At 40.7% G+C, this 13232-nt stretch overlaps 1 protein-coding gene and 1 long non-coding RNA gene across 2 annotated transcripts in view; one reads left to right on the top strand and one right to left on the bottom strand.

The window, feature by feature from the left end:
- The window catches only part of LOC132356707 (uncharacterized), a 123538-nt gene that overhangs the window by 70448 nt on the left and 39858 nt on the right, over nt 1–13232 (top strand). The window lies entirely within an intron of this gene.
- LOC132356711 (zinc finger protein 383-like) lies at nt 6738–10773 on the bottom strand. Its single transcript, XM_059909800.1, has 6 exons — nt 10762–10773; nt 9498–9624; nt 8678–8773; nt 8076–8155; nt 7166–7454; nt 6738–7099 (listed from the first exon to the last, which is right to left on the bottom strand). The coding sequence occupies exons 1-6, from the start codon at nt 10771–10773 to the stop codon at nt 6738–6740; spliced, it is 966 nt and encodes a 321-aa protein (XP_059765783.1).

Raw genomic sequence — 13232 nt, forward strand, 5'->3', positions numbered from 1 at the left:
TCCAGCTGTGCTCCTCCTCTCTGTCAGGAGAGTATCAGGGAGGTGGGTGGAGGAATGCAGCTTTGAAGGGGGCTGAGGACGGGTCAAGGGGGAACTTCCTTTCCTAGCTGACCTGATACTGCTCCAAGGTCGCATGACCTTGTTAAGGGTTGCTTAACCAATCAACGTCATCTGTCACCTTTGGTCTAACCACGTCTGAAGACGTGTTAAGAGAAAGAAATAATTCGTGATTTCACTCATGTGTGGAGCACAAAAAACTAACAAACAAAAAGAAAATAAGTAAAAACAACTTTAAGGAAGAAAAAAATTGACACGATAACAAATACAAAGATACACAGACCCGAGTAGTGGAAATCAGAGGAGAAGCCACGGGTAGAGGCAAAATGGACAAAATGGGGCAGCTAGATGGTGACAGAGGAAAACTGCATTTTTGGTGCCGAGAAGGTGTATGGTACACAGAAACTGAAATGTATTGCTGTGAACGTAAAACTTACTAACATTATAATGGAATGATACCTAAGTTAAGAAAATTTTTAATTAAATTAAAAAGAAATTAAAGAATCGATACTCAACCGCCTAAAGCCACATCACTATGTAATTTTATTCTTGTCCTGTTTCCTTGAGGAACTAGCTGAACACCAAATTTAAATCACACAACATGAAACTCAGCTGGATACCTCTTCTCTGTCAGTAGATGCTCAGAATGGTGGGTGCTGGACACTATCCACCTGAGGAGATGCAGCTTTGTGGGTGGCTGAGGAAGGAATTTCCCTTTCCTGCTGACTTTATACTACTCTAAGGTCACGTGACCTTGATGAGGTTTTGTTTTTTTTTTTTTTTTTAACCAATCAACATTATGTATCACCTTGTATTTATCAATGTCTTGAAGACACATTTAGAAAAGAGAAATATCTTATGAATTCACTTATATGTGGAACACTAAACACAAATACAAAAAGCAAATAAGTAAAAAAAGATTAAAGAGGAAAACAAATGACACAAAAACAAACACATATATTCACAGAACAGAGCAGTGGATATCAGAGGATAGGTTCAGGGGGGTGGCCAATGAGTAAAATGGGTCCACAGGATGGTAACAAAAAAACTTAATTTTTTGGTGCTAAGCAATTTAATGGTATACTGGGGTTGAAATATATTTTTGTGCACATAAAACTTATCTAACATTTTGACCGAATGATACCCTACAAAAATAATTAAATTAAAAGATTAAAGCATCTGCACCCCATTGCTTAAACCACATCAGTACATATTTTGTCTACTGTCGGATTTCTCTGACAGACAAGCTGAACACCAAATTTAAATCAAACAACCTGAATCTCAGCTGTGTACCTCTTATCTGTCAGTAGATGCTCAGAATGGTGGGTGCTGGATACTCTGTGCACCTTTGAAGGGGGCTGAGGACAGGTCAGTGGGGGAACTTCACTTTCACTCTGCCTTTGAGTCTGCTCCCAGGTCACATGACCTTGATGAGGTTTTTCTTAACCAATCAAGGTTACGTATCACCTTTACTCTAATAATGTCTTGAAGACACATTTAGAAAGGACAAATACCTTACGACTTCACTCATATGTGGAACACTGTATACAAACAAAAAGCAAATTTTTTTACTTAAAAAAAATTAAAGAAGAAAGTAAATGACACAAACACATATTCATACAACAGGGTAGTGGATATCAGAGGGTAGCAGCAGGGGGATGGCCAATGAGTAAAATGGGTCCACAGGATGGCAAAAGAAAAAACCTAAGTTTTTGGTGCTGATCAGTTTTATGGAATACTGGAGTTGAAATATATTTTTATACATATAAAACATGTAATATTATAACCCAATGATACCATAGAAAAATAATTACATTAAAAATTAAATTATCCATGACTCATTGCCTATAGCCACATCTATACATATTTTGTCTAGAGTCCTGTTTCTCTAGGGGATACATTGAACACCAAATAAAGTCAAACAACCTGAAATCCAGCCTGGTACAGGAGTTGAAATATATTGTCATACACATAAAACTTATCTAATATTATAACCAAAAAATACCTCATTAAAAGAGTCTACTGAACAATAAATTGAAAAGAAATTAAAGAATCTATATCCTTTGCCCATAGCCACATCATTATCTTTACCACTGCCCTGTTACCTGAGGAACAAGATGAACACCAAATATACAGCAAATCAACCTGAAATCCAGCTGGGTACTTCCTGTTGGTAGGTCATCAGAAATATGTGTGCTGGACAAACTCCACTGGACACAGTGTGGGTTCCAAGGTGCCTGAGGAAGGGTCCATGGGAGAAGGGTCCATTTCTTGCTTACAGTTATACTACTCCAGGTCACGTGACCCTGTTAAGACATTTGTAGCCAAGGAAAGATATCAATCCCCTTTTTTCTTACCCTGTCTCTAAGGAAGGTTTATACATTGTGATTTATTGTTATCATGCATTTTAAAACTAGAGGGACACCTGTACATACTTTTTTTTTTTTTAATTTTTACACTTCAGTTATTTATTTATTTATTTTTGGCTGTGTTGGGTCTTAGTTTCTGTGCGTGGGCTTTCTCAGGTTGCGGCGAGTGGGGGCCACTCTTCATCGCAGTGCATGGGCCTCTCACTGTCGCGGGCTCTCTTGTTGCGGAGCACAGGCTCCAAATGCACAGGCTCAGTACTTGTGGCTCACGGGCCCAGCCGCTCTGCGGCACGCGGGATCTTCCCAGGCCAGGGCTCGAACCCGCGTCCCCTGCACTGGCAGGCAGACTCTCAACCACTGCGCCACCAGGGAAGCCCTGTACATACTTTTAAGAAAAATTATGCTCTGAAAGAAAATTAAACATTTTTGCATATGCTTATTTTTTCTGAGAATCACAATTTTTACTGTGGTAAAACATGCATGACATAAAATGTACTATTTAATCACAATGAGGTGTCAAGTCCTATGGCATCAAGTACGCTCATGTTATCCTGCAGCCATCAACACCATCCATGTCCTGATAAAAAATAGATAGGAAAAAGAAAGGTAACATTTCCCCACATGGAACAAATAATTATGCGATGAGAAAGCTGCATTTAATATTGTGGTACATGCATTTGAAAATCAAAGGAAGCTATGCTTACTTCTTGAAAATTCGACTTTCCCATCGGACATCAGAGCAGGCCATTTTCAAGTACAAATTCACTTAGGAGAAACATTTTCTCCTCTATTAAACTAGAAGCTTCACAGCTGAGCTTTAAATCTTTTCTCTTCAGTGTTTCTTTTTTATCTAGTTTCTGTTAATGGAAGACAAAGAGGTTTCAGCTAAGAGTGAACAGATCCATTATTTAGGCTTTCAATGCCTATAGAAAATCCCACCTTGTTTTGATAACTGCTGTTTCAGTTCCCCACATAAATCAGAATGCTACTTTACATGCCCTCTGAATTTTCATCTTCTTGTAATAAATAGTGTGAAGAACGATGTATTGTATCAGTTTCTGTTTTCAGAATTACCCTTAAAAATAAAGAATCAAGATCACGAACTCACGCCATACACAAACCTGAACTCAAAACGCATGAATACTTGAATAAAAGACCTGAAACTGTAAAAATGCTAGAAGAAAACAGCGACAGTACACTCCTTGAGATAGGTGGTCATCAATGGAAAAGCAGGTAAAGAAGAGGTAGTAGGTATTTAATGGAACACTATTCAGTCATAAAACAGATGAAATTTGCCATTTTCCACAACATGGTGGGACCTGGAGGGTATCATGCTAACAATATAAGACAGGCAGAAAGGACAAACACGTTATGACTTTACCCATATGTGGAATACAAAAAAATTACAAGAAAAAATAAAGAAAGAAAAAAATTAATGATGAAACCAAAGGGCACCAAAACAAACACATAGATGCACAAGACAGAATACTGGAAACCAGAGGGGAAGTGGCAGGCGGAAGGCCCAATGGGTAAAATGGGTCCACAGGATGGTAACAGACAGAAACCAAGTTTTTGGTCCTGAGCAGGTGCGTGGTGTACAGGAGTTGAAATATATTGTTTTGTTTTGTTTTTAACAATTTATGTTTTTTTTTAAATATCTTTATTGGAGTATAATTGCTTTACAATGGTGTGTTAGTTTCTGCTTTATAGAAATATACTGTTGTAAACATAAAACTTATCTAATATTATAACTGAATGATACCTCAGTAAAAAAAAGAAAAACAATAGAAATGTAAATTTAAAAAAATTAAAGAATCTTTACCCCATTGCCTAAAGCCATATCACTACATATTTTGACCACTGTCCTATTTCTTTGGGGGATTAACTGAACACCAAATTTACTTCAAACCAACCTGAAATCCAGCCGTGCTCCTCCTGTCAGTAGAATCTCAGAAAAGTGGGTGCTGGACAAACCCCACTGGACGAGATGCAGCTTCCAAGGTGGCTGAGGAAGGGTCCATTGGGAAAGTTTTCTTTCCGAGCTGACTTTTATGCTGTTTCAAGCTCACAGGACCTTGTTAAGCCTTTCATACCCAAGGAAAGAAATCTGTCACAACAGAAAGACAATAGAATTGGTTGCTCATCCTCCTCACACAAGATTGTTTTCCACCCTGACTGTTCCCCAGAATCCCTTGTGGAGATTTGAAAAGTAATGATGGATCAGTATCATCTTTGTATGTGTTCCTCTAAAGGGACTCACGCCTGTAGTTTGGGAATTGTGCTACTTTGTGCTACAAGAACACAAGTTATCCCAGTAGATATCCTGGAAGAATTTCCCTTGAGATTTATGTTCAATATTGATGTGTGTCAAAGGATAACATTCCAAGTCCTGCACAAAATGGGGAGATCTGCTTGGTGAGAACATTCATTTTTTCTTCTGGAACAGTACATTGCACAAATTATTTTAAAAACTGGCTTGCGTGATGGCTGATAGTTTCAGGCATTTTTTAATCCTGGAGGTTTATTCCATGAGCTTATGCGGGGTTAACGGGGCTGGGTTCCTCTTTAGTGAGACTGCTGGATGCATAATTCAGGAATCAGCTGAATAAGATAGAGAGTATGATCGTGGAAGGAACTCTTCATCCACGTAGCTCAATTCAGAGGTTTGGGGACAAAATAACAAAGAGATTTCTGAGGTCTGGGAGGGCAGACATGCCTGTCTCTCTAGCCCCAGGTGGTTTCCATCTGCAGACATAGGTTGAGGGGCCTCAAAAAGTGTAGGACTAGATAGATGTCTTTGAGACTTCCCCATGACCTTGCCTGACCAGGGTCGTGACATTCTGGGAAACATGACCAGTGGAGCTGAAGGTCAGAGCTATGTCACCACCAGGGCCTGAAAGGGTAGATGGGGTTGAGGGACGTTGGAATAAGTGGAGCTGAGTTGTGTGGAAAGAGCTGTTGAGAAAGGGGACACTCAGAGTGGGGCTGAGTCTCTGCCCGCTTTCCAAGGGTGCATACCTGAATCCCTGTGTTTACAGGGGCACAAAGAAAATCAGACACCAACACTTAGCTCCTTTAGCCACAGACTTTATTGTTTGAATATTTGCAACTATTATTCTATACACAAATTTAAATTTCTTCCAAACTCTACATTCTGTATTGCTAGATCACTTCACTCTCCTTTTTATGCCACATTTGCATGAAGAGGTATTTCGCCAAATCACAATTTGCCTGACTGTATGTTAAAGGATTCTTTTAGAGCCTCCTTCTCCCACATACTCAGTCATTTTTTTCTGATATGAAATCTAGCTATAGCTCCATTTTGATTGTTAGGATTGCTGCATCCTCAGTGAGAATTTAATGTTGACTAAGAAATAAGTGACCACTGAAAACTTCCCTTCCTTCAGAACACTGAAGGTGTAATGTACAGTCTGAGCACACATGTACCAGAGAGGTTGCTCTATGAATAAAGAATTTCTCATGACCTTACATTGAATAACTTCTCCAGTACGAATTATTTATAAGTATGCTTTGGTGTTGCTCAGCATACTTTCGTATTTCTCAAGAGTCTTCATCTTTGTTCTTGATTTAGTGTTTATTCTTTCACTGAGTTTCTTGTGCACATCAAGGCTGGTGCTTGGCTGAATGTTTATTAACAGTTATTATAGTCTTAGTGGTTCTCCACTGGGAGTTGGCTCATGTTGACCAATAATTATCAAAGAAGAACTAGGGGTTGGTTATCCTATGCTCAAGTCCTCTAGGGCAGGGGTCCCCAACCCCCAGACCATGGACCAGTACTGGTCTGTGGCCTATTAGGAACTAGGCCGCACAGCAGGAGGTGAGCGGCAGGCAAGCAAGCAAAGGTTTATCTGCTGCTCCCCATAGCTCCCCATAGCTCGCATTACCACCTGAACCGTCCCTGTAGCCCCCAGTCCGTGGAAAAATTGTCTTCCACGAAAGTGGTCCCTGGTGCCAGAAAGGCTTGGGACCACTGCTCTAGGGTCTTTAGAGTTGGGAGCTGTTGCTAAAAACACCCATATTGTATTTACAGAGTGAGTTCTGTTAAGTTACCTGAGGTCAGGCCAATGACTAAAGGCTTTGCCACAGAGACAGGGCACATATGGATCCACATCCACAGGTGATGCCTGTCTGGACTGAGGAGTGTGATGCCTGAACGAGTGTCCATATTGATTACAGACAGAGTTTCTTTAGTGGGTGTGAACCTTGGTGTGGTTAAATGCTAAAGCTATGGCTGGTGTTCCATCCACATTCCTCACATGTATGATGCCATGTCATCTCAGGTCAGAACGTCTACTGAGGGCCCTCCTGACTTTCTCTCCAGTGCTGAGTTCCCTCATGTCGTCTAAGGGAAGAGCCGTGACTGAAGCATTTTCCACACCACTGACATTCATAGGGCTGCTCTCCAATGTGGGTTCTCTCGTGTCTTCTCAGGTTTGCATATTGACTGAAAGCATTCCCACACTGCTGACATTTATAGGGTTTCTCTCCTGTGTGGGTCCTTTTGTGCCGAGTCAATTCAGAACTGTGACTGAAGGCCTTCCCACACAGAAGACATACGTGTGGTTTCTCTCCAGTGTGGATTCTCTTGTGCTGACTAAGTCCAGAGCTCTGACTAAAGGCTTTCCCACACTGATGACATTCATAGTGCTTCTCTCTGGAATGGATTTTCTTATGTTTTCTAAGGTAAGAGATTTGATTAAAAGTTTTCTCACATAGACGGCATTTATATGGCTTCTCTCCTGTATGAGCTTTCTCATGTTCTTTCAGGTAGGAACTTTGACTGAAGACTTTCCCACACACATGACATTTATATGGTTTCTCTCCAGTGTGGATCCGCTTGTGATTTCTAAGGTCAGAACTTTGCAGAAAGCCACGTCCACAGAGATGACATTTATATGGTTTCTCTCCAGTATGAATCATCTTGTGTCGTCTGAGACAAGAGGAATTACTAAAGGCTTTCCCACAGAGAGGACAGTCACATGATTTACCTCTAGTGTGAATGTGATCCTGTCCGTCAAGGAATGACCCTTGACTAAGTGAATTTCCACACTGTTTGCTGACATTACGTTTCCTCCCTAAGTGAATTGATAAATGTTTAGGTGAAGATCTAGGAGTAAATTCATCACTCAAATCAGTCCATCCAACAGGGTCCCCTTGCATGTGAGGAACCTGTTTTGGGAAGGAGATATGAGTCTGTTACTGGTTCACCCACATCCATGCAGACACTCATGCCTCTACATTTACACCCTAGAGCATCAGTTGTTAATAGTCTCCTGTTAAAATGTTTCCAGTGTCAGTTGCATACACATGTTGTGTTACTCCCCTGCAGACACAAACATTCTCTTTTATTGTTTCCCAACCCAGATACCAGATTAATTTTGAAGATTTCAGTGTGTTTTAGAGACTATGAGATGAGCCATGTTAATGCAACTGACTTTTTTCCTTAGGTTTCATGCTGTGGTTTTCAGCTCATATTAATTTCTTAACTGATTTCAGCCTATCCAAAAATTTTCCCAGAAAGAGCTCAATCTCAGCTTAATTACATATAGACAATTGTGCTCAATTACCAACTTATCTCACTGCCAGGTCTTTCATTTGGATGACTGTTGTTCTACCCATGAAACTTACCATTGGCATGGTGGCAGATATGTGCTTCCTGTAGACACTTTGCGTGAATATCATTTCTTGTCTAAGTGGACTTTCACCGTCTAAAGAAATGGAAAAAATATAGATTTTAGAATGGCATTAGGGAAATAGAAATGTAAACAAACACCAAGGTCCATGTGAGTATCTTTCAAAAGTTGGCACTTAGTTGGAGAAACAATGTATAATAAAGAAATACTCAAGGTAGTAGAAATACTTTAAAAGTCATTGTCTATTAGAAAAAAACAGGATTAAAATATAAAAATGTGGTGGAGAGACATTGGGTCAGCAAATGATGGAAAACACATTAAATGGGAGGATCAGGACAAGAATCACTATGTGAAAGTTTAATTGCAGTAAGTCCACAAGCACCCTTTTCCCTAAAGAATAGAAAATGGCAGGAAGTAATATGAATTTTCATTGCTAGATGCAAAGAATGATAACAACATGAAGAATTTCAGCCCAATGTCTTCACCTCCAGTTTAGAATATATCGCTCACTTCATAAAACTTTCATTTGGTGTTTCCAAGGACTTAGCACACTGACTGAAACTTTCTTGCAGTGAAGCACAGGCCCCTGATTCTTACCTGGACTCTGGCCTTGGAGGCATCCTGTTGCTTCACTCCACAGCTCTTTTCCTTGTTCGAGCTGGGAAATCACATCTGATTTGCTGATCTGATACCCTGTTTGATTTGAAAAAGAAAAAAAAAAAGTGTTGGATTTTGAGTCTGGGCTAATTACCCTTTGCTGTGCTCAAGTCCAGGGTAAGGGAAAGAGGAAAATAAAGAGATTACTTAAGGTCAGTGCAAGCAACAACATCTTCAACAGACAAAACAGTGAAGGTCTTTCAGCAGACCAGGAGGAAATCCAGAGCAGCAGCAAACACAGTGAGGTCCTCTAGCGGCTGATGCCTGTGCACAAGTTCAAAGAGGGATTACAGAATCCTCAGTGTTTTCCAAATGGGAAAGATTAAAAGACTCTACAGTGGGCTGAATCTTACTTTCACACAGGAGCCAGTGAGGATATACCTTACAGGAATCATCAAAATTATGTCATATACACGACTCTGGTCTCAAGCCTTCATGGAATGATTAGAACAGAAAAATCATTTTTAAAATATTTGATCCATTTACTTCTGCATTAAAATATCCATTGAATCCCCAGTTCTGTTCTGAGTGTAAACACTGAGTAGCAACAAAGGTATGATATGTGGCCAAGATTACCTTCCAGTGTAGTAATGAAAAGTGCAATGAAAAGAAACGCCTTCGTTTTAAGTAGTTATGAGGACCATCAAAGAATCAGGAAGGACTTGGAGTGGGACACAGGGAAGCTGATCTAAATGCTTGTTCAGTGAGTGAATGAATGGAGTGAACACACGTGCACCTACATCCGTGTTGACAGACTCACCTACGGAGACCAGGTGGGTGATATTTTCCAGCATCACATTTCTGAACAGGTTTCTCTGGGATGTGTCCAGCAGGGCCCACTCTTCCTGGGTGAAGTTGATCGCTACATCTTCAAACGTCACTGATTCCTAAAACATCAGGGATGTTCTGGTTTAGACAGAGCAGTCCCTACCACTGTCTAGAGTGGGAGGGTTGAAGTGAGGAAGTGATGGGGTCTGGGTGGATAAAGGATCACGCTCTGCGTGGGGTTCCCCTCAGTTCCCTGTCAGCGCTGAGCTGGTGTCCGCCTTTCAGGTACATTCACAGACAACTACACACTCTGACATCATGAAGCTTTATTTCACAGAAACAGCACATGAAGTGTGTTATAATACACCAGGGAAGTTTTTCAATAACCAGGTAATTAGGACTTTCAGACAGATGATTATAAAATATTCACTTGAAAATTCATAACCCAATCTCTCTTCCCTATTAATTTCAAGGAACTCTACAGATTCATGACAAGACAAAAAAGAACCATGATGGGCTACTTTGAAAACATGACTATTGGTTTAAATTATGTCCCTAGAGGAACCTTTGATTCTCCAAATAGAAACTGCTTTCATTACTTCTTATGAGTGTTGAATCATCCAATATATTATTGTATGAAGGGTTTGCTGTCTAGCAAACCTGGGTTAAATACAAAACATTATTCTGCTAATCATGCCAATGTCAGGGAACCATGAAGGGATCCTTCATGTTCCTCAGAACTGAGCGAGGTTCATACAGAACTTGGTACAAGTAGGTGCTCTCTTTCTCAACACTACAGGTCTCAGGTGTTCATAACAAACTCTGAGGTCAGATAGTTCAGCAGAATAAGCCGGGGACTCGGGTGGCTGGAGTGAAGGACAGACCTAGCCTGACCATCGCTGCACAGCATGAGGACTCCCATTCTTGACCTTCTCAGGGACCTTGACCTTAGTTATCACTGTTTCTCTTGTAATCTAATCTCGTCTCCAAGCTGAGGGATGAAAGAAGCCTAGTGATTGGTTTTGTTTTCTCCAATTTTTCAGAACTCTATGAGAGAACCTAATTTTATTCTACCTGCTGTACTGTTTCTCCTTTCTGTGCAGCACAGTTAAGAAAATACTCCTCCCTACACATTCCTCCCAGTTATCGAATATGAATAAAAGCTTAATTACTAAGAGGTGGAATGTGTGAATGAGGGAACAATTGCTAATGGCACTCGGGGTGTAGCTTCAGGAGAAGGAAGCGTTGCTACTCACCAGAGGCTCCATTGTCAACAACGCAGTCGCCAGGAGTCTTTCTTGAGATTTCACTCACAGCCAATCCAAGCACTGAGCAGGCAAATCTGAGGATGGAGAAGAAGCCATGAGACTCCAGTCCTGTGCACAACTTCCAGAAGAAGCCATGAGACTCCAGTCCTGTGCACAACTTCCAGACCCACCTGAATTGGAGCCCCCCACCTCCACCTGGGTGTGACCCCAGCCCAGCAAACGGAAACCAGTGGTGCATCCTAAGAACACGGTGCGGTCTCTCCTCTCCCAGATCCCATGTAAGAAGCTAGAGCTGTGGTTGCTAATACAGAAAGTCAAAGTCCAGAGAGTTTGCAAATAAGAATGTGCTAAGCATTGACTTTGTGTGTTCAGCAGCCTAGGGCATCCAGAAGCATTCAATGGCCTCCTTGATTCAAACACTCAGGAACCCTGACTCATGCCAGAGTAGAGTTTGGTTTCCTCCTGTAGGAAACCGTGGAAATCCCCAGATCATTCTCTTCCCTTATGCACCCACAGTGGTTCTCCAACACCCCTGGCAGCCCTCTGGAACCTCACTGCCTTCCAGCTCTCCCTCAACCCTGACTTTTAGTTCTGTCCCCCATCTACATGGATATTAATCAGCCAAGGACCTATTTCAGGATGCAGTTAAACCAAGGACTTATTCCACTTGGAGGAACCGTGGCACCCACCCTGCCAGCCTAGTCCTTAACATCCGCTGCTACAGAAGGTAGCAGGAGCACACGAGTCATAGTGTTACGGTCATGGACTGTCTCAACCCTCTCCGTCAAGGATGCTCAGAAATATAAAATGACTGAGGTTTTGGAGGAAATTGGTTTATTTACCAATTTACAAATGACACACAGAGGTTCCAAAAACTTGAGTATAAGACAAGAGTTACACATCTACAAAAAGGATCAGCTGTCATTTAATTTTGCTCAGCCTGTGTCCTGTGCTCAAATTCCTTTAGGGTAACAAAGATCACCTAGGTTTTACCTGTAATACGACCTCTAACATTAGTAATCAGAAGAAGCTCCCTCTTATTTCTCCCTTAATGTTTATCACCCAGATATAGGGGAAACCTCTCCATATATCCACACTCAATCCCCTCATTACATCCTGTCTATCTTGAAACAGAAATCTCTTCTAAAGATATTTGCTCTCAAGTTCCTTCTCTCCTGTCCTCCCTCCACAATCAAAGTGAAAGTTCATTTTCTATCAGAAAAAGAGAAGCCCTGGATTAATGCCAGCATCTGCTAACTGTGGATAAACACACCAAGAAAAAGTGATTGTATTATTGTTTAGTGATTGTATTATCCAGAGCACCTAGGAAAATCCAAGGTGGGAGGGACTATCTAGGAAAACCACTCAAGACTTGGCCATGAATTACCTTTGGTTTTGACTTCAAGACAAATTTCAGAGGGAAATGAAACTTTCTCTTTCACTCTTAGAATGTTTCTTCTATTGATAATAGGAATATGTAAATCCCTATGATATCCAGGGAAACCCCAGGCATATGCAAAAGAGCCACCTTACAACTAGAAGGTGGAACCTAGGCAACCCTGGCTATGTCCAGATTACAAGTTATAGGAATCAAAGGAGGTTCTAAATCTATTAATTTAGGGGAAGAATTAAAATAAATATCTCAAGAGATTTATTTTACCTTGAGATAATTATTACAACATAAAAATCTTATCTCAAGACACATAAGAAATGAAATGAAAATCACTTGATGAGACCCATAAAAAGAAGTAAATTCAGAGAAGCAGAAAATGAAGTATTTAGAAAAAAATTAGTAAAACTATCAGATGTAGATCAACAGCCAATAGAACTTTCCAAGATGAAGGACATGCTCTACGTGTACATTGTATGGTACAGAAACTGCCACACACATGTGGTGACAATACTTGAAATTTGGCTGGCACTACCAAGGATGCAAAGTTTAGCTATTTAATTGCATTGATTTAAATGTTCTAGCCACATAGGGCTTGTTGTTACTATATTGGAGAGCACAAGTTTAGAATCTTAGGTTAGGCAGATAAAATAAATAGATTCAAGACAACTGTGTTGGAGTGGAAAAAAGGGACATGAACAGTCAAGAGTAGGAAATGAGGGTGGCAAAATACATGTTGACACAGTATGATTCAGAGACTACAAGAAGCTACTTTGATAGGACAAGTGTCTAGAGACAGATAGGACTTAACAACGTTTTCATGGGATGAAACAAACATCTCACAGTTGGGAGGACTCACCAAAACCCCAAGTTGCAGGAGCTGGTGAAGCCAAATAGATTCTGAGGTAAGTTCCACAGCAAGCAGCCAATTTCTCTTCCTCCAAAGTCCCAAACTGTCCAGCTTCTTCTTCTCTGGACAAATGCATCCCTTTGCCTGTCTGACTTTCCTTTATACCTGGATAACAGCTTATAACCCAATCTGGGCTACATTCCGGGATCCACCCTCTCA

Source organism: Balaenoptera ricei, chromosome 21 (genome assembly GCF_028023285.1).
Source record: "Balaenoptera ricei isolate mBalRic1 chromosome 21, mBalRic1.hap2, whole genome shotgun sequence".
In the NCBI taxonomy this organism is placed as follows: Eukaryota; Metazoa; Chordata; class Mammalia; order Artiodactyla; family Balaenopteridae; genus Balaenoptera; species Balaenoptera ricei.

Excerpts from the sequence above, each read along its gene's own strand:
- LOC132356711 (XM_059909800.1), bottom strand. Across the intron at positions 8,774-9,497 it reads CACCCACCTGGTCTCCGTAG|GGTATCAGATCAGCAAATCA; the intron begins GTGAGTCTGTCA and ends CAAATCAAACAG. Across the intron at positions 7,100-7,165 it reads AGAGAAGCCATATAAATGCC|AGAAGCACTATGAATGTCAT; the intron begins GTCTATGTGAGA and ends TCCATTCCAGAG.